At 39.4% G+C, this 22,072-nt stretch overlaps 2 protein-coding genes across 9 annotated transcripts in view; both read right to left on the bottom strand.

Annotated features, from left to right (window-relative positions):
• LOC131134456 (arf-GAP with Rho-GAP domain, ANK repeat and PH domain-containing protein 1-like) overlaps positions 1 to 512 on the bottom strand; it is a 53,997-nt gene extending 53,485 nt beyond the window's left edge. For all 8 annotated transcript variants that reach the window (XM_058079770.1, XM_058079768.1, XM_058079764.1 and 5 more), the window contains exon 1: positions 362 to 512. The gene's annotated coding sequence lies outside the window, so the exon portion shown is untranslated. The remainder of the gene's footprint in view (positions 1 to 361) is intronic.
• Positions 513 to 5,795: 5,283 nt separating this feature from the next.
• stard10 (StAR-related lipid transfer (START) domain containing 10) lies at positions 5,796 to 21,792 on the bottom strand. Its single transcript, XM_058079440.1, has 6 exons — positions 21,040 to 21,792; positions 11,217 to 11,364; positions 11,024 to 11,127; positions 9,078 to 9,195; positions 8,867 to 8,919; positions 5,796 to 6,964 (listed from the first exon to the last, which is right to left on the bottom strand). Exons 1-6 carry the CDS (start codon positions 21,223 to 21,225, stop codon positions 6,758 to 6,760), a joined length of 816 nt encoding a protein of 271 aa, XP_057935423.1. The 5' UTR covers positions 21,226 to 21,792; the 3' UTR covers positions 5,796 to 6,757.
• Between the last annotated feature and the right edge of the window lie 280 nt (positions 21,793 to 22,072).

Genomic DNA, 22,072 nt, shown 5'->3' with positions numbered 1-22,072 from the left:
CAAAAAAAATCACTAATGATGCCAAATGAGCTAAAAATAAAATACCATGTCAGCAAGTTTCCACCCAGCACAAATTGTGTCGTGCTGTGAGAAGCTTAAGAAGAATGAATTCCACTGGGGATCAACATGCTCCTTGTTGGGAGTCCACTTTTCTCCCCGCTTGAGAAAAACAACTCGGTTAATCCAAAACGGTATATTAAACTTGTATATTAATGACTAAATGTACAGCCAGTACGGTATTGGTACTTGAACGTCACATTTGTTACCAATTCAGCTAACCAGCACGTCCCACACATCAACATCATCATTATCAGCTGCTGTGGGGAAAGTTGTTGAAAAGCTATTTTTTAAAACATCTTACCGTTTTAATCGCCGTATCGGTGAAGTAACCAAGTCTTCTGTCAAAAGTCAACATAGCATCCCCAACAGCAACGCCAAATAACGGCATTAACATTTCTCACGGATGAACAGCAGTGAGCAAACAGTTCCAAGCAACCCGCTCGACAAGCTACAATTAATCTTTTAGAAAACTTCCGGGTGTGCCCTTCGGCTTTAAAGTAATTACTCGTGCAACACGCGTTTTGGGTTTTACTTTGATAGGAATGCGAAGTGTACTTCCGTTTACAACTCTGAGCCGATTGTTGTTTTGACACGGCAAACACTGCAATTGGGTGGTCACATGACCGGTGGTAATTTGGACAGCTAACCACTCAAACCAACGTGGGTTGTAACTCAGAAAAAGCTTCTCGTTTTTTTTAAAAACAGTTTAAAACAGTTTTAAAGACATATAAGAGAAGACCATGCTTCGAAATGAAATGCCATTTTGTACTACGGTGCACTGTAGTGGTATGTTGGCCTGTATTGTGTTTTTTTATGTGATGGCTAACTATGGACAATTTGTTGATAACTAATTAAAAACACTAATTTATCATTACTTACGTCATTATTTTTTATTACGTCATTACTTTTTCAGTCTGACAAACACCAAGCAGCAAAAAACAGAACTTATGTTCATACAATTGGAAAGTAACGGCTTTGCTTTTTCACCTTCGATTGTTGTAGCTACATAATACACCACAAGGGGGCGACAACGCTTAAGATATGGATCCACTGAGTTCCTGGGGCGGAACCACCTTTTTTCACATTTTAACAGCATTTTAACGGTTTTCTTGCTCTGATGAATTGATGAATTGAATGAAAATGAATGAAAATGAAATTAATTTCTTGCTGTACTTGATGAATTGTGTCCTCATACCATGTGCTTTTTGTAAACTACATTTTCAATTTGGCTTAGCTGCCCTGTGACATAAACACTAAGTTTACATTTTGTCTGGAAGAACATTACCATGTAGCTGGACTAAATATGAGCAATAAGAACGGATCTGGGACTGACTGTAGGGACCAGCAGCACATGTGACCAATTATTTTGGTCAATGCATGCTGCAAAACTAAGTACAAGGTCATAAAATGTTATCTAATTTCCTCCTCCACATCTCCATGAGGACACAATGGAGCAGGTGGATGATGGCAATATATCAACCCATCACCTGCACTTTCCTCTCAGCAAGGCGCTTATCTAAGGTGTGTGTTTGGGCTCATGATTGTGCATCTGAATGTCACATCACATGTTATAATTAGTTTCCCTCAATGAAGCACAGCTTACCAGTGGCAGCTATCATGATGAAACCACCAACATGGTTGATAGCAGCCTTCAGGTCATCTATGTACATTGTTGGGTCTATAGTCTCTGTCTTCCTCTTGGAAATACCCCTCCAGATTCTCTATGGCAGGGGTCTGAAACTCAATTTACCTGGGGGCCACTGAAGCTAGGGTCTGGGCAAGGCTGGGCCGCATGAGGTTTTCCAAAAAACAAAAAAAATGCATTTATTAAAAACAGAAAAATATACAAACTTTTTCAGTGCTTCGGTTCCGATTTTCTACAATAAAAGCTTTGATAAAACATTCCACTGTTCTCAAATATCTTATTTTTTATTTTTCTGCACAAAATAAGATGAAAAATAAATGCTTTTTTTATTTACAACATATTGCGCAACTGCAGGGCCTTGAGACACATGCTAACTTGCAAACTAGAGAGCTAGCGACCTAAACGGTAGCCTTCAAGTTATTTCCTTTAAACTTAAATAGCCAAAAACTTACCACTTCCACACGGATAGGGAGGATAACTATTAACAGTTATTTAACCTTTAACATGAACATTAATCAAACGTAATAATTTTTTCTGGGTACATGATACCATACAGCATCCATATCAAACTTGCGCGGGCCGCACTAACATTAAACTTTCATATCAAGGCAGGGACCTCAAACTAGTGTCCTGCGGGCCACATTTGGCCCGCGGGCCGCATGTTTGAGACCCCTGCTTTATGGGGTTCAGATCAGGAGAGTTAGCTGACCAATCTATTCCTTTAGATTAGATTAGATTAGATTAGATTAGATTAGATCCAACTTTATTGTTATTGCTCATGTCACTGGTACAGGGCAACAAAATGCAGTTAGCATCCAACAGGAAGTGCAAATTTATAAATACCTTATTAGTAATTAAATGTAGAAATAGAATAGAGCTGTAAATGGACAGATATATGTACAAACTATAACAGGCTATGACTATGATAGTGTGGATATATACAGGGATATAAATGACTATAATATGGCTTGCAGATTATACAGATTATATGCACAGTATGAGTGTGACAATATTACATAACAGTAATATGTACAGTAGTGCAATGAAGTGACTATGATACAGTGTGGATATATATAGGGATATAAGTGACTATAGTATGGTTATTGCAGATTATACAAATTATAAACAGTATGATCTATGAATTGTGAGTGTGAATGGTTGTTTGTCTATATGTGCCCTGTGATTGGCTGGCCACCAGTCCAGGGTGTACCCCGCCTCTCGCCCGAAGACAGCTGGGATAGGCTCAAGCACCCCCCGCGACCCTTGTGAGGAAAAAGCGGTAGAAAATGAATGAATGAATGAATGATCTATGAATGCGACAAGATGTAGTAACAGTAATATGTACAATAGTGCAATGAAGTAGTGTAATGAAGTGATTGGGGGGGTCAGAGTTCAGCAAGGAGACAGCTGTTGGGAAAAAAGCTGTTCCTGAACCTGGTGGTTCTTGTCCGTAATCTCCTTTTGCGCCTCCCTGAGGGTAGGAGGGCAAACAGTCTGTTATTACTAATAATACAGAGAAAAAGAAAAGAGAAATCGGATGGAGATTGGGTACTGCAGACAAGAGTGTAATTGGAAATGTGACAATTAATGAGGGGGGAAATGGAGACATAGACACAGGAAACACAGGAAGTAGAAGACAAAGCAAATGTGTGAAGTGAGGATTTTGAAAGGGGAGATGGAGATGCAGGGGGGACGGCGAGGAGGAGGTGGGGTGCTGATGAGTCATCACCCATCTCTCGGTTCTGGTGGGCCAGGATACTGCAGGGGTGGCAGTAAGAGAGAGACAAAGGGATGCTGGTTGTCACGGTGGTTATCCGTCTCCTCCTACTGTGGAGGCAAATGGAAGACAACATGTGGATGCCACCACATTACACACATAGATGATGCTGGCCTGAGCAAGGGGCCTCATTACATTGTGAAGATGGATGGGTGGTTATACACCTCATTCATACTTTATTAGGCGGTGCATGTAGACGGGGTTGTAAAAAGGTCACTGGGCTTTTTGTTGTATAAAGCGCTTGCATGAGTTTTTATCGTTTCATCAAAAAACTTTCCCCAAATCACAGAGCACTAACCCTAACAAACTATACTAAACGGTGACATAAATGCACTTATGTTTCCGCTACGGAATTGATCACCGTGTTACCGTGGCAACAGATTGGAAACTCTATTTAGAGTTAAGATCTAGGTCAGTGTGCACATACGCGCTATGCACATTCATGTTCATGGAACCATGCAGACTGTGTAGCAGCCGATTGTTGTTTTGATCATGGTGGGATGTTTTTAAGTCAGTCGTAAACCAATCAGTGGTTAAAAAATTCCCTCACATATTTGTTACAATGCTATACTACTATCTATAATAATAGATATTCTTGAACCTAAGTAAAACTAAAATAATGCTGTTTGGTAACAGCAGAAAGGACACATACCAGCAAATACAAGTAAACGGTGTAGACATTGAAAAGGTGAAAAAAATAATAATTTCTGGGGATCGCAATCAATGAAAATATGAGCTGGAAACCTTATATTACAAATATACAAAATAAGGTGGCCAGAAATATTTCAGTATTGAACAAAGCAAAATTTGTTCTGGTTCTACCATATCTTACTTATTGTGTGGAAATATGGGCTAATAACTATAAAAGCAATCTTCACTCGCTAAATGTATTCCAAAAAAGGCCAGTAAGGATAATTCATAATGCCGCCTACATAGAACATACTAACTCCTTATTTCTAAAATCACAAATACTTCAACTTGCTGATATAGTTCATCTTCAAACAGCTAAAATAATGCATAAGGCTAAAAATAACCAATTAGCTAAAAATGTCTTCCAATACTTCTCTACAAGACAGGAGAAATATGATCTCAGGGAAGAAGTACATTTGAAACACTTCTATGCTAGGACTATGTTAAAAAGCCATAGCATTTCAGTATGTGGAATCAAACTATGGAATGGATTGAGTAAGACCCTCAAACAATGCACAACGATGAGCCAATTCAAGAAAAATTACAAGCAGTTGATGTTTGCTAAATACAAGGATGAAGAGTCTTGAACCAGTCATGATGTGCTATATACCACTATATTGACACTTACTATGGTACCCATTATGTTATTGGATGCTCATATCACCTCCTACTTCGGTACGAGGTGCATTATTAAAAACAAAAAACACCCAAAAAACCTTAAACTGTATTATGGAAAGCAGGAAGTGAACAAATGTAACAGTTACTGATTGTAAAAGTACCAGATGGAGGGGTAGGATTTAATATGCTTTGCTTCTTCCTACTCCTTTTGGAGTACGTACGTACGTACTTCGGTACGTGACAAAAATAAAATTAAATTAAATTAAATAAATAAAAAAAACTTGAACTATATTAGGAAAGCAGGAAGTGAACAAATGTAACAGTTACGGATTGTAAAAGTACCAGATGGAGGGGTAGGATTAAATAAGCTTTGCTTCTTCCTACTCCTTTTGGAGTACGTACGTACGTACCTCGGTACGTGACAAAAATAAAATAAAAATTTAAAAAAAACAAACTGTATTATGGAAAGCAGGAAGTGAACAAATGTAACAGTTACTGATTGTAAAAGTACCAGATGGAGGGGTAGGATTTAATAAGCTTTGCTTCTTCCTACTCCTTTTGGACATGTGGAACTGTGAACTGATTATGGGATGCACTCAATTGTAATCTGATGCATGTTCAAATGAAATAAAACCATTATCATTACTATATACTAGTTTTCATAAGCCGCAAGGCATGCTAGGAAGCCTAGGTACACACTTCCCCAACAGGAAGTTATCCAGCATGCCTTTGTGGTATTTGCATATGTATTATATTGTGTGTTCCATTTACTTGCAACTTGAGGTAGGTAGGTGTTTAGGTTGATGACCTGCTGTTGCTTTATGTTGTAAGCATATACAAATTTTAAGCTTATGCAAAGCCTAGACATAATAGCATCAATCCTTTATGGCCCAAAATCATATTAACTTCCATGAGTGTGTGTAAATGTGCAGTTGAAAATGTACACTTTTGAGTGTGAAACACAAGCACACACATAAAGAAAAAAAAACGACTCAGATCTCAGTGGAAGTTTGAAAACCTCTGTAGGAATCTGTATTAAATTTCTAAACGTACATTCATACATCAAACTTGAGTAGAGAAAAGAATGTCATGTTACAGCTGCGTGAGGACTTGTCGTTCTATCTTTGTGAGGACTGGGATTTCAAACTGCAACAGCGAAGGATATTTTTCTACATTTGGCATTTCCCAGATAAAAGCATAGTTGAGCATTAAGACAAACGCTTTGCTTTGTCATGTATCATTTTGTGGTGATCATCTTGGTGGAGTCTCCCTCTGCTGGCTGTTGGAAAAAAATGCAGGTCGAAGGCACTTCCACATTGGAGACTCTGTCTAAAGTCTCGGGTTTAGATTTGTTTTTTAAGGTTGTGGTTAAGCTAAGATTAAGCTAAGCATGAGGTAAGGCATTGAGTTGACGAGAGTCCTCACAACTATAGAATTGACATTCGCTGGGATCGACAGCTGCCTGCATATTTCTTGTGTGCTTACAAAACAACTACAGTGATGGTAGAAAGCAAGTAAATTGCCATTTTGTGTACATGTGATGCGTGTCAATCATATCTTGAGCTACATTGTTTTTGCTGAATGAAAGTAAATGTTGCAGAAAAAAAATTCTTTCTCATTTGAAAATATTCTTTTAACAGGCAAATCTTACTTTGACAACCCAGTTGTAAAAAATAAGTACTTGTGATTGTATGAATTTGTGATTGTATCTTGACGACAGAGGATGCAAGTATGCATGCATTATGTAAACAAATATGGAGTCAAATGTGTGTTTGCATGAACGCTTCCATACATGTTTTGTGAGCGTGAGTAGAGATATATTTAGTACAGTGTGTCTATGCGTGTATGAAATGAATCGCATCCACGTGTGTAATCATGATTGTGTATCAGGCATGCATGTATCCCTGCATCAATGTGTGTGTGTGTGTGTGTGTGTGAATACATGACCCGGGTTTGACTCCAGTGTGCTAGTCACTGTCATCCCTCTCATGGGTCTCAGCCAGGGAGCTTTCGTCAATATTTTCCAGGCTCTCGGCATGCTGAATGCCAAGATCAGACAGTGGAATGCTGGGTAATGTAGTCTGTTCGGGGTAGAGCCATGGCTTGAATCCTGGGTTGTGTCTCTGCTTCCAATCGTAATACTTCAAACATGCTTTGTTGATCTTCTTCATTGCCTGGAAAAATGAAAATAGATATAGTATATACTAAAATATATTTAAAATCTGAAACCACAACTGGTAAAATATGAACGGGATTGATTTAGAATATTCTAATATAGTACACTATACTAACAAAATAATTAGACAGTAATTGATTCCAGCCCAAAGTTGTTTATATATTGAGTATTTTCATAGTTATAGCCAAGAAAACCTGTTTACAGTCTTCTAAATATGGTGTTTAACATTATTGGAGACCTCTGGACGCAAACTAACACCCCTATAGTCACCTTTACACTTATATTAATTACTATAGTAAACATAATACAAGTAAACAAGCCATTTAAGACATAAGACTCATGCTTGTGCGTGTTGAGATAAATGTGTTCCTTAGGGGGGGAGCTAAGTGCCGGGCAAACAGGAAGAGACAACCGGGGTTCAAACTTGGCCTGTGTTTTTATTAGGGGATTATTGTACCTGATGGGAGTTAATTCCGTTGTTCCTGCAATCAAGCCTGGTGTTCTCTCTAAACTGACACCTAGTGACCAGTCCAGAATACTACATATTATTTACAGTGTACATAATAAATCTTGTGAATGCCTTATATGTATTTTAGTTTTTTTTTTTTACATTTTTAATTAAATTTTAATTTTATGCTTGCAAATGCTAAGTTTAAGCAAAAAATAATAATAGCTTCGGCGAAATTCTAACTCAAGTGTTGAGTAACGTCTGGCATCGCTCGTACTATATTGTACTACAATAGAATAAAAACAAAAATTGTACCGGTGAGTTCACAAAGCACTGAGGCATGACGTGTAATATGACAGTGTTAGCATATGGAATTCATTATCACTTCTAACGACCCATCTGTGGCTTTTCAGCGTACCATTCTGTCTATGTTTACACAGTATCAACTTTGCAATATTTCCTATGTGAAGAGGCTTTAACCCTTAGATGCACGAGTGACTGGACCCTACACTCTTCCATAAGTGAGTCAAAAATGACCCATACTAGAATCAATGTGTTTTTATGCCAATTTTGCCACTTTGGCAATTTGGGATAATTTGTTAATAATTCTAACAGTCATGAAAGACACATACACAATATTATATGAAGATAATACTTGTTGTATTAGCACTTTATGTGTAAAATAATCTTCCTGAGGGGTGACACTTCTGATATGGTCTGTGTGGTCTACAGTTAATTTATTCCTGACAGTCAAAGTTGATAAGAATCAAAGGTTCCTATTGGATTCCATAGAAAATGCATGTGGGTCATTTATGGAAGATTTCTTAAAATTTATAAAAGGTATGTTAAAAATGTGAATGGCACGATATTAAAAACGTGTTTTTTTGAGGAATACCTGGAATATGAAATGATAAAAACATTTCATTACGAAGCTATTTCAAGAAAACAACCTGACCGAGTCATTTTTGACCCACTTATGGAAGGTTGGGTAGCAACACAAAAACTAAAATTTCTTAAAATGTATAAAAGGTAAGTTAAAAATGTGAATGGTATGATAGCAAAAACATGTTTTTTGAGGAATACCTGGAATATGACATGATAAAAAAAAATTCATTACGAAGATATTTCAAGAAAACAACCTGACCGAGTCATTTTTGACCCACTTATGGAAGGTTGGGGTAGCAACACAAAAACAAAAATTTCTTAAAATTTATAAAAGGTAAGTTAAAAATGTGAATGGCATGATATTAAAAACGTGTTTTTTGAGGAATACCTGGAATATGAAATGATAAAAAAAAATTCATTACGAAGCTATTTCAAGAAAACAACCTGACCGGGTCATTTTTGACCCATTTATGCATCTAAGGGTTAAAAAAGGTGAAGAGAGACAAACGAGGTATGGAGTCTAGAACTGCCACACAAAACTCTTGTATGCCCCTGTAAATGACTTACACGAGGAGCAAGAAAGTGAGAAGACTTGTTGACAACCCACTTCGGTAAAGAACCTGCAAAGAGACATTATGAGAAAATATGAAAATCAAAGCCTAAGTCTCATATCTTGAAAAATCTGTTATGCCATTATCGGGGTATTATCCCCACATCAGCAAGCTAAGCATCCCAAAAAGCAAAAGGGTGAAAAATGAATGCACAAATGTGTGTTTACCTCGTGGATCTACCTGCGCCATGTATGTGAGGACACAGTGCTTGGGTCCCTGGCTCTGGATCATGTAGCCAGTCTGGAGGGATACGGCTCTAACCATGTCCTTCTTAGGTGGATATTTCTGTACCAACAATACAAATACACTTTCAAAAATTGTAAAAATTGTTCAAGAACACTCGAGAGAGTAGTAGGTAAATTCTTTCATTCCAATTTTTGTATCAAATGACCTTCATACCCTCCTCCACTCTATTATTTTATGTCTTTTTTTAATCTTGCCTTCCAAGATGATGTAATGTCGGTTTTGGTCAAGTAGTTTGAAAAATAAATTACCCGCAAAAAGTGCGACTTATACTCCAGTGCGACTTATGTATGTTTTTTTTCTACCTAACTATTATTGCAAATTTCCCCACTGAGGGACGAATAAAGGCATATCTTATGCATTTTTGACCTTGTGCAACTTATACTCCGAAGCGATTTATACTCCAGAAAATACCGTATATAATTTCATAAGACATTATCCTCAAATTCCAAATGACCTATTGTATATAACGCTATAATTTATACTTCCCTTAAGTTCCTCAAATGTGCCTGTGGACCTGCAGTATATTGGACCATGGCGGGGGAGGGGGAGTGGGGGGGTCCATGCAGGAATGCGGAAAGCGAGGTCTTACCCTTCTGTAAACATTACATTTACTGCAAGGAAAAGGAGGAAATAACAGAACCGCAAACAGGCACAAAACGAATGGCATTCTGGGAGAATAAAAGAAAACATTAACTGTGGTGGTCCACAGTTCCAAGTGAGTGACGGGGGAATGCTTTTCCACTATAATCATTTTATTTTGACTACTCAGCGGGGACGAGTCTGTCCCAATGTCTCATTTGGAGTCACAAGGCCATTCATTTTAATAATCCAGACTAATGGCAAAAATGTAATTATTGCATAGCCACGCTACATGAAGGCAAGGATCAAGAACCGTTGTACTAAAAATTACTGTCCACATTTTCTCATTAGATCAGAAACATGAACTAAAAGGGAGGTTTGATTCTTGTTTCGGCTCACGTGGTTGCAGATAATCAGCTTGTTTGCTCAAGAGAGCAGTCAGTAAGCATTGTGGATGTTCAACTCTTTTCGTTGTACCATCAAGAGACCTAAGTGTGTCTACTGTAGCTCTTCTTACAAATTGTGAAAAACTACAGTATATCACTATTACTATTATTATTTAAGGAAGGGGTGAATGCCACACTGAGAATAATGCCATATTGATATTTTGTAGACAACACATTTAACACAAGACGTTAAAAACTGCCTCAGCTTTGTCTTACAGGTGTAAAATGTTCTCGTAATAGTATATAATAATATATATAATAATATAATATAATAGTATATAATAATACTTTATTCCCATAATATGTTAATATTATAACTTTTTCTTAGAACCACATTTTCCAAAAATTACAAATCATTTTTCCTTGTATTAAGTCATTTTTTCTCCCATTACAAACAGTTTTTTTTTCTCATAATATTTTCACTTTATTCTTGTTAAATGACTGCTTATTTTCAATTTTCTGCTGCTTTTTTGTTGTCTTTTTAACATTTTCTTTTTTCATTTTTTCATTCATTTTAGAATGTGCTGCATGCCAATTAAAAAAATGGCCCACGGGCTGAACTCAGTTTGTTTACGTTTATATCATTTACACCAGTACAAGTCATTTTATTATCACTGGAAGACTCTATACTGGTATAAAATGTATATAAAATATATATTTTAAAAAATGTGGTTCATATGACATAATGCGCTAAAGCTTACTGAACTGATTTCACCTTTAACCAGCTCATCCGCGCACTCATTTGTTCCACCTCACTGCATAGGTATCTCTGCACATAAGTTGCACGGCGAAAGCTAAAGCTAACCATAAGCGGACATGTATGTCGGTGTGCGTGAACTTACGGCATGTTTAACAGAATAGTTCATGATGATGTAATCTTTCCCTATCTGCAACCAGGAGCGAAGCGTGATGACATCTCTGTTACGGAGCGGATTTGGACACTTCCCTGTTGGCAAAAACATGCAATTTGTATGTTAGTCAAATTAGATTAATGAATCAATGAAGCGGCATGTGGAAGCCAACTTTGCAACGTACATGAGTAGTAGCCAACATCGGCATTGACCGTAAGTTTTCCAATATCGAAGGTTTCAATGACATTTGTGTCCCATTTCTTTCTGTACTCGATGTCATGGAGGACATCATACATGGTCTCAGCTGACACCTCCTTACAGACCATCCGACACTGCATCAGACAGAGAAAGAGAGACAATGGCAATGACAAGTCAGGCAAGAACACAGAGACTCAGTGATCTGATCTAGATTTCAAACATGGCTACGTATGAATGTGAGTGTGAATGGTTGTTTGTCTATATGTGCCCTGTGATTAGCTGACGACCAGTCCAGGGTGTACCCCGCCTCTCGCCCGAAGACAGCTGGGATAGGCTATAGCAGGGGTCTGAAACACGCGGCCCGCGGGCCAAATGTGGCCCGCAGGACACTAGTTTGAGGCCCCTGCCTTGATATGAAAGTTTAATGTTAGTGCGGCCCGCGCAAGTTTGATATGGATGCTGTATGGTATCATGTACCCAGAAAAAATTATTACGTTTGATTAATGTTCATGTTAAAGGTTAAATAACTGTTAATAGTTATCCTCCCTATCCGTGTGGAAGTGGTAAGTTTTTGGCTATTTAAGTTTAAAGGAAATAACTTGAAGGCTACCGTTTAGGTCGCTAGCTCTCTAGTTTGTGAGTTAGCATGTGTCTCAAGACCCTGCAGTTGCGCAATATGTTGTAAATAAAAAGAGTATAAATGTGACTATAGTCGTGTTTTGTCATGTCTACAGGGCTCTAATAATGCTTTGTTCATTTTAATCTGAAAAAAATAATTTGTCTACCCACCAACTATATGTGGTTTCTTAAGTTTTTATTATTTGCCGTTTTAGTGTTATTATATTTATTTATTACCGATTGATTTTCTTTATTCTTGATTTGGTTATTTATTTTTCATCTTATTTTGTGTAGAAAAATAAAAAGTCAGATATTTGAGAACAGTGGAATGTTTTATCAGAGCTTTTATTGTAGAAAATCGAAACCAAAGCAAAGTTTATTAATTTTTCTGTTTTTAATAAATGCATTCTTTTTTTTTTTTTTTTTTTTTAAACCTGATGCGGGCCAGTCTCGCCCAGACCCTAGCTCCAGTGGCCCCCAAGTAAATTGAGTTTGAGACCCCTGGTTTATAGAATCATTCATACATTAAGCCAATTAAGAGTCTCTAATTAACCTAATATCCCAGAAAATGCCCAAACTCCACACAGGGATGTTACAACAGTGATTCCTATTTCACACTCCTGGCTGCGAGGCAGATGTGCCAACCACTTAGTCCACCATGTTGCCCTATGGGAGGGAAAATGTACATATACTTACTGTATATAATGTGACTTTCCTCCATCTCTGTAACACTAGAGATGCAAAGTAGTCACTTTTCCCCAATCACCAATGCAATGATCCTTCCCTTTTTTATTTTTTTTTTAAAACACACAATGACAAGTGCTAAAGTTGGGCTCACCAGATGCCATGACAACAACATGAGATGAGCATACACTGAAGAGGCAAATCGTTCTGCGTTAAGAAATTGTCTCGGTCGTGTCCACAATTCAATGTACTCTATGTTGCATCGTGAAGTGTGGTAAACATTCAGTAAATGAATGATGAACCCATTTCACATTGTGAAATGACAAAAGCAAAGACTGTATAAAATTGATTGTGAAGAACATGAAGGTATAATGCAATCTTGACTCTCAAACTGTCAAAATACATCAAATAAATCAATAAATCAATGACGAAAATGGCTAACCTAACCTTTCATTGAATTGAAAATAATGTTTGAGTGAAACATTTGTGACCCACCCAACTAACATACTTTGCTACTTTGTCTCTCAGACAACCATGCCCATGTTACATATTTTGGTTTTGTTTTTATTTCATTTGAACATGCATCAGATTACAATTGAGTGCATCCCATAATCAGTTCACAGTTCCACATGTCCAAAAGGAGTAGGAAGAAGCAAAGCTTATTAAATCCTACCCCTCCATCTGGTACTTTTACAATCAGTAACTGTTACATTTGTTCACTTCCTGCTTTCCATAATACAGTGTAAGGTTTTTTTTTTGTTTTTTGTTATGGTGATATGAGCATCCAATGACATAATGTGTACCATAGTAACTGTCAATATAGTGATATATAAAGCACATCATGATATTTTGGTCTGTAAGTGATTGGCCCACAATCAAATCCCAACAGCCAAGACCTTAAAAACTAAGCTACTGATGCCTTGCAGTCTGGAAATTTTGCGGCATTAAAACATGCAGAGGTTATCAAATTAATGAATTGGGTAAATCGCTTACCCTTTGATGAATCGATTAATTGTTGAAGCTCTAGATTGAAGTGTATCGTGAGTCTCTCCTTAACCAAAAACAGTATTTTACAATGGTCATGACAATATCCACCGCAGGAAGTGCGCTTGCAATTCTAATGGATTAGCCTATATTATGTCTAATTTCGGCTGTACGGCGGTCGAGTGGTTTGCGCACAGACCTCACAGTTAGGAGACGAGGGTTCAATTCCACCCTCGGCCATCTCTGTGTGGAGTTTGCACGTTCTCCCCGTGCATGCGTGGGTTTTCTCCGGGTACTCCGGTTTCCTCCCACATTCCAAAAACATGCTAGGTTAATTAGCGACTCCAAATTGTCCATAGGTATGAATGTGAGTGTGAATGGTTGTTTGTCTATACGTATGTGCCTATATCTGATTGGCTGGCCACCAGTCCAGGGTGTACCCCGCCTCTTGCCCGAAGATAGGCTCGAGCACCCCCCGCGACACTCGTAAGGAAAAGCGGTAAAAAATGAATGAATGTCTAATTTCTCATTTTGGATGATTATTATGTTGACTGTAAAAGTCATTATGGAGGTTTTCTATGCTCCAACTATGAAAATATTCCATTTATAAATAAGGAGTCCTAGTTCAGGGAAATTCACTTATCACGTCAGGTTTGGAACCAATTAACTGTGACAAACAAGGGATTACTCTACTTTTCTTCAAATTAATGTTAAAATCTCTTCTCATCCTCGAGAACTCAATGATGAATCTTCTCCTCTCATGAGCTGGGTGTCGCTGTGACACCCCCATGAATAACTCAATGCAACATATATAAGATTAGTGATAGATTATTATTTCCTGTCTCAAAGGGTGTCCTAAATATCCCCTTGTAAAAACTTTGTATACCCATCCATGCGTATTCCCAATACACTAGTGAGGGTGTGTCCAAAAGCCACAGGGATTTCTACCTCTGTCAGGTTTAGAACACAAGCTAAGAAGAGTGGAGCCGTTACCACAGTAACAAATACCAGAGGGCCTTAGTGTTAATAATAGGCAAAACAAACGCAAAGACACAGGGATATGTATATCAAGAGTCAAAGAAGTAAAAAGGAGTAGAAGCGGAACTGAAAGAAACGAAAAAGAGCAAATCAAAATGAAATGGATTAAAGTGTGCTTTTCTCACCAAGGTGACTTTATTACAAATCAGCCCAGTGGGGGTTTAACAATATTATGCTGCCATTTTTCTCCCTGGAGGATTAAAGTAAAAAAAAAAAAAGCCTCAATAATTCATTTGTACGGGTAAGTTATTTGAAATGGAGATTTTCTCCAGCTCCTAACATTAAAAACTGTTAGAAATGGGTTATTTCTCTTGTTGCAGAGGACAACATGAAGAAGGTGTGGGTCCATTACGGTGAGTCTTAACGTCTTACCAATGATCTGATTGAGTTAAACTCGTTGCGTTTCTGCAGTGTGCCTCGGGGCCAAATGACAAATGACCACTGGGCTGCACTTTGGGCACCTCTGTGGCGAGGTTCGGCGGTCAATGGTTGAGGGGAGAGAGAGAGAGAGTTTTGATGCGGCTGCCGCTGATCGACGCATTACAATAGTCAGCCTTAACTATCTGAATCGCCCCAGATTTGTTGGAGGAGGCACTAGTTCCTTGCAGGGGGAGCATGTGGTGTGCGATGGTACCTATGGGTTTCAAGGACTGGGCTCGGAGCTGGCATTGGCAGGGTGTGTGCCTGGTGACTGTGGTGGCATACGGCCGTTTTCTGGGGTCTAAATGCATTCCTGATGGTGTGGTGAGATCAGCCATGTTGGTTGGTCTAGAGACAGTGCCACTGAGGAAAAGACAGGAAACAGAACCGGAGGAAGCAGAGATGAGGATGCTGAGGTTCTCATTGGGAGTGACCAGGATGGATAGGATCAGGAACAAGTACATCGTACTGGGACATTACATGTTCGAGGCCTTGGAGATAAAGTCCGAGAGGCCAGACTGAGATGGTTAGGACATGTGTTAGTGAATAATGCTTTAATGTCTTTGAAATTGATTGTAACGGTTATATTTGGGTGCCCCTTTGCACTGATTGGAAATCTAATTCAGCAGAACCGGAGGTAGCATAGATGAGGATGCTGAGGTTCTCATTGGGAGTGACCAGGATGGATAGGATCAGGAAGGAGTACATCACAGGGACATTACATGTTAGAGGCCTTGGAGATAAAGTCCGAGAGACCCGACTTAGATGGTTCAGAGGCGAGATGCTGCCAGGTAGGAGGCGTAGAAGAAGACCAAAGAGGAGGTTTATGGATGTAGTGAAGGAGGACATGAGGGTAGTTGGTGTCAGAGAGACAGATGCAGAAGACTGATTTGATTTGCGGTGGCGACCCCTTGAAAGGGAAAATCCCAAAGAGAATTTTCTGATGGTATGTCTACCGGTCACTCTCCGGGAAGAGGAGGAACTGATGTCATAAACCCCAAAAATTGACCCCCAATGATAAACTGGTCTATCGGGATTTGATAGATTTGGCATTCAGATGAGACGTCTTAAAACCGAAATCAGGATTTATTTTGAATGCAAGACTAATTTGTAACAAAGCTCTACTTATTAGTCCGATGAGGTCGTTCAACGCAAGAGAGGCTCGAGTTGACCGAATTAAAAAATGGACTCGGACAGAATAAGGGACATTTGTATTCACAGGAAAACTGAAACAGCACGCCAAGTACACAAGCTTAATTTCGTTTCATTTGTAATTCAATTAACTCCGCAGATGGAACGGTGAGTAGACCGAAATAGAGAGGCCGGTGAAAAAGTAAGACCTACGAAAGAATCAACATGTATTCAGGTTTGTCAGTCTCAGTCTTTCCCCACTGACAGTAGATTAAATTATATTTGACCCTTGCACATCTTCTCCAGTCTGTTCACTCTCCGTCACAACGCTCCTTCCCCTCACTTCAAGCTGTCAGCTCTCGTCACGAGCTCCCCTGGGTGCTGATAACACATTTGAGGAAAAAAAAAAATACAACCGTCTGCCAGTGAGTGAATCAGAGGCTATACACCGTGTCAGCAAGGGGCATACCTCGGAGTCTCATAGACGTACACGGACACCATGATAAAACTAATGTACTATAACGTGGACCCTCTGAAAACCGCCTGCAAATAGCAAAGGACTACGCAACGCCAGCTCGCTCCTCCACCTTCCAAGCCCCTCCTGCTCGGCTCAGCTGCATCATGATGGCAAAACAGCAGATTGAGCGATCATGAAAAATTCAAGCTTCCGTTACGCTCGCATTTACATTAAAAGTGGCAGTTCACGATAAATGCACCGCCCATGTGCGTTTGTTTGCACTTTTTATGTACTTTTTGCTTGTCTTTGTTTGCTGAGCCTGTCCTGTATAAAAGCATGAATAAATAGCACCTTACTCTGCACACACACACACACACACACACAGTGCTGATGCAAACAAGATATGCCTATCCTGAAGCACCATCAGGATGTACAGTACCTGGCGGAATCATGAACAATAATGAGACCACTATACAATCAGATATGGGCAAACTACAGCCCACGGATTTTGATTCCACCCCACCAGACATTTCCAAAGGATTTTTTTTTTAACCTTTAACATCAAAGATGTAGCCAGCAACAGGCCCGGCAAAGCTATTTTTAAATTACCGTAAATCTTGTGACATTAAAATAATTCCAGTGATATACGGGTAAACATAGGGACGACACCACAGCAGCTACGGTACGACAAAGCTCTGTTGAAGGCAGAGTGGAAGTGATCGGCGTGTAGTGGATCGCTGTGGCGCCGAATTAATGTTTGCTCGGCATGTTGCCATGTTGCCGTTTTTTGGAGCCACAGCGAGCCACTACGCGCCAATCACATAGTCTATGGCGTGAACTGGCACCAACTGGCTTGCGTCAAGCAATTGGCGCAATGAAGATTTAAAAGAAAATTGTATTTTCTTGCCGCCATTACGGGCCACCACAAGCCAGTTGGGAGGCAGATTGAGCCACTGCATGCCACTAGGCACTTTATTGGCGACACAAGGCGCCACAGCATATTGCATTGGCGCAACTTGGCTCGTGCCATTACATTCCAGTGGGTTCCAATAGGCGGATTGTTTGCAACATTTGGTTCCACTTGGTTCCACATTTCGCGCCACTTGCGTCAAGCAATCGGCGCAATGAAAATTTTAAAAATGTTGAAATTTTCTTGCCGCCATTACAGGCCACCACGAGCCAGTTGGGAGGCAGTTTCAGCCACCGCATGCCACTAGGCACCTTATTGGCGACACAGCATACTGCATTGGCGCAACTTGGCTCGCGCCATTACATTCCAGTGGGTTCCAATAGGCGGATTGTTTGCGACATTTGGTTCCACTTGGTTCCACATTTTGCGCCCCTTGCGTCAAGCAATCGGCGCAATGAAGATTTAAAAAAAACATTTTACTTTCTTGCCGCCATTACGGGCCACCACGAGCCAGTTGGGAGGCAGTTTGAGCCACTGCATGCCACTAGGCACCTTATTGGAGACACAAGGCCCCACAGCAAATTGCATTGGTGCAAACAAAAACTCAACTCACTTTTGTATGTAAAGTCAACTCCTAAAAGCAAGCCAACATCACCTGCAAAAGTATATCGACTTTACTTTCAAAATTAATTTTGTCCAAACACTTTTCTTGTTGCAAAATGTTGCCTTACTTTTTTTTAAAGTAAACAGAACCTTGTAGTATTTTTATCAGTGCACCTTTACAACTAAAATAAGACATGGGGGCTGGGAAAATCCTGCCGTTGCGCCCCCTGCACACATAGATAACACCCATGTGTGCACATACACTTTATTTAACAAAAGTAAACAAGCTTTGCCTCGCTGGCTTTAGACCCGGATACACCCACAAAAAAGTTCAGGCCGTATTTAGCCTTCAATCCCAAAGCAACCATTACGTACGAGTGTGACATTTACATCAGGTAAGCCAGTATGTAAATGAGCCCCGTCTAACCTGTTCATAGATAAAATAAATCTATATCTAAAATTAATTTGGGTCGTTGTCTCAGATCACCTTAGAAAGCAATGGTAAGAAGTCAGTTCTAAAATGGCACGTTACAGTTTAGAGTGGTGATGACACTTTCAGCAACAGCTTTACAAATAGATGGGGTCTTTCGAGAAAAGGATGAGATGACAGTGGTCAAATGGTCAACCACATGGATGAAATAATAAATATATTATTGTTTAACTGATAATAATAGTCTCTATTAATAGTCATATTGCATGATAGTATTGTTTGCAGACAGACAGTAAAGCCAGAAGATTAATAGTCGCTGGTTATGCAAGGGTGCGATTATCTAATTAAACATACTATAACTGGAATGTACTTCGGAAATTAATTTATTTTAAAAAAAAAATGAATGGAATTACATTCACTGGTGTGATTAAAGTAAAAAATATTATGGATGTTTGATAATTATCAGCATATCGGCATCAGATTTTTTTCCCAATCATGAAAACCAATGGAAAAAATGCTGTATACAACAATGTGTTAATTCCACTACAGGAGATACAGTATGTCATTTTGCACATATCGGTATGGAATATCGGCTGATATCGGCATAGAAAAAGCCAATATGGGACAACCCTAAAAAATATGCAAGATGAATAAAATGTGACTGTGATTCTCCGTTTCGGCCATCTCTGTGTGGAGTTTGCATGTTCTCCCCGTGCATGCGTGTGTTTTCTCCGGGTACTGCGGTTTATTCCCACATTCCAAAAACATGCTAGGTTAATTGGCGACTCCAAATTGTCCATAGGTATGAATGTGAGTGTGAATGGTTGTTTGTCTATATGTGCCCTGTGATTGGCTGGCCACCAGTCCAGGGTGTACACCGCCTCTCGCCCGAAGACAGTTGGGATAGGCTCCAGCACCGCCCGCGACCCTCGTGAGCATAAGCATTAGAAAATGAATGAATGAATGAATGAATATATGCATGCAGGTCCTGTGCTAAAGTAACTGCATCATTCTCCTAAAACACTGATGATGACGAAGCAACAAATAACAAAGTCCAACATAAACCAGATGATAAAAACTGTCATAATTTTACCAAAAATGACAAAAGATCAAAGTTTGTTCCCCATGTTTAAATCTCATGGACAGTTAAACATAAAATTTCAAAGTGATCCAAACTGAAGAAGCAATGTTGTATTACCATTAATTTGTTTTTTTGTTTGAAAATGAGCAGGAATATGCAAAAAAAAAAAACTAATGAAACAATTTTCATGAAAGAAGTCATTACATTATGGAACATATTCAAATAGAGATGTCGCCCCAGCAAGTTTGCATCATGGTTCCAAGTGAATAGGACATACGTATCATACTCGTGCATGTGTTTGAATGAGATAATCTAGCATGTGTAGGATGCAGTTAGGGCTGATCTGAATTAGGATTGTTTGGGCTTTTGTGTTGAAAAATGTGTTGACCACAATATTATAAACATATCCCAATATGACAATTTCCCCCTTGCAAGGGTGGTGTAGTCTTTGTGTGTTTTGGATCATTTTGGGGTTTGGTCATTTGCAATAATTTTGGACAATTTCCCCCTTACAATGGTGTTGTAGTCTTTGTGTTTTTGGATCATTTTTGGGTTTGGACATTTGCAATAATTTTGGACAATTTCCCCCTTACAAGGGTGTTCTAGTCTTTGCGTGTTTTTGGATCATTTTTGGGTTTGGACATTTGCAATAATTTTGGACAATTTCCCCCTTACACAGGTGTTATAGTCTTTGTGTGTTTTTTTATCATTTTTGGGTTTGGACATTTGCAATAATTTTGGACAATTTCCCCCTTTCAAGGGTGTTATGGTCTTTGTGTGTTTTTGGATCATTTTTGGGTTTGGACATTTGCATTAATTTTGGACAATTTCCCCCTTGCAAGGGTGTTCTAGTCTTTGTGTGTTTTTGGACATTTGCAATAATTTTGGACAATTTCCCCCTTTCAAGGGTGTTATAGTCTTTGTGTGTTTTTGGATCATTTTGGGGTTTGGACATTTGCAATATTTTTGGACAATTTCCCCCTTTCAAGGGTGTTATAGTCTGTGTTTTTGTATCATTTTTGGGTTTGGACATTTGCAATAATTTTGGACAATTTCCCCCTTACAAGGGTGTTATAATCTTTGTGTGTTTTTGGACATTTGCAATAATTTTGGACTTTGTGTACGGATGTTGCTGCGTGTTTGCCGCTTCTTAAGTCTTGAAAATAGATGGGCGCGTTTCTCAGAGAAATAAGCATGTCCCTTCTCTCAGTTGAAGATTTCCATTTTCTTTCATCGGGTATCACTGCGAGTCGTTCATAAATAAATGAGAAGCTAAGTGAGTCAGAGGGATGAAAGTATAGTAAATGACATAACATATTGTGTGGTGTGTGTGCTACATAGTAAGACAAATGTCACTGTTGCTGTCAAATGTTTGTGGCTGCATCTGCTTTTCCTGTTTTGTGTTATGAGACAGATTGGTGTTTTTTTTTAATGATTTGTTGTGCATACTCACTTTCATTTTGTGGACCGACTTGCCCTCCTCCAACGCCTGGGTCCACACCGTGATGTCCCCCTTGCTGTAGGTCCCACTCCAGCCTTCCTCGCACAGGCACTCAGCCTTGAAGCTGGCGAACGCCCGGTCGTCCGGGATGCTCACAGTCCGGCCAGACATGTCCTTATTCCGGGTAGATCGGTTCATAGGCGAGCGGGGACTTCGATTGGGGATTGTCCCTCCTCTTGTGTTTGAACAAGTTAACAATCTAATTCAATATCGCCACAAACCTGCAGCTCGTCTTGTGTTGTCTTCGGGGTGGTGCAATGAGCAACTAGCCAAACAGAGGTGTGGACGCCGCCGCGCACAGGTGGAGCAAGCAAGCCGATTTAAAAAAACAAAACACCTCTAAATAAATAAAAGGTGAAGTTTTGTCGAAAATAAGTTTGACTTTGATGTCAGTCCTATGAAGCAGCCTCTTTTCAAACCAACCATATGGTGACGTTTCCGCTACACACTCGTCAAGGCGTCCTTCTCCCTGGCTTTTTTTTTCCGCGTTTCCGTGGTGACTCGGTCTTCAGTGGTCCTGGACTACTTTGTAGCAGTTCTCCATCCCTACAGTCGAGTGGGTTCGGTGAGAAATAAGAGATGGAGTGGGAGGTATAAGGGAGGGACGCGGTAGGAAGCAGCTTGGCGGATCATCAGACTGCCGATGCGGCCACGACTTCAGTGGCAACGCCTCCGAGTGATGCATTTATGGGCAACTCCGAGTGACGCATTCAAGTGTGCCTTGTAAAGACCGAAGCTGCACTTTGGGGATTCTCGCTCCGTAATAACGTTAGGCGACTCACAGTAGGCTGCACACAAGTAAATCTGTAGTAAAATTGTTTATAAATTCCAATTTTTAAAAACAAAATATATTTAAAAATACCAGTTAGACCACTGCTGGAAATAGCCAAGCAGGAACAAGGTGTATACAAAAACTCACAATACAAACGTGGGCCGGGAAACACAAAACTGGGAGGACACAGAACCTGACACCTAATATGCTTTT

This window comes from Doryrhamphus excisus, chromosome 8 (assembly GCF_030265055.1).
Source record: "Doryrhamphus excisus isolate RoL2022-K1 chromosome 8, RoL_Dexc_1.0, whole genome shotgun sequence".
In the NCBI taxonomy this organism is placed as follows: domain Eukaryota; kingdom Metazoa; phylum Chordata; class Actinopteri; order Syngnathiformes; family Syngnathidae; genus Doryrhamphus; species Doryrhamphus excisus.
This window is presented reverse-complemented; position numbering and strand designations above follow the sequence as displayed.

Coding starts and splice junctions, on each gene's coding strand:
- stard10 (XM_058079440.1), bottom strand. CDS start 21,225: ATGAACCGATCTACCCGGAATAAGGACATGTCTGGCCGGACTGTGAGC. Junction 11,365..21,039: donor AGTCGGTCCACAAAATGAAA/GTGAGTATGCAC, acceptor TGTCTGATGCAG/TGTCGGATGGTCTGTAAGGA. Junction 6,965..8,866: donor CTCACTTTCTTGCTCCTCGT/GTAAGTCATTTA, acceptor TCATTTTTCCAG/GCAATGAAGAAGATCAACAA.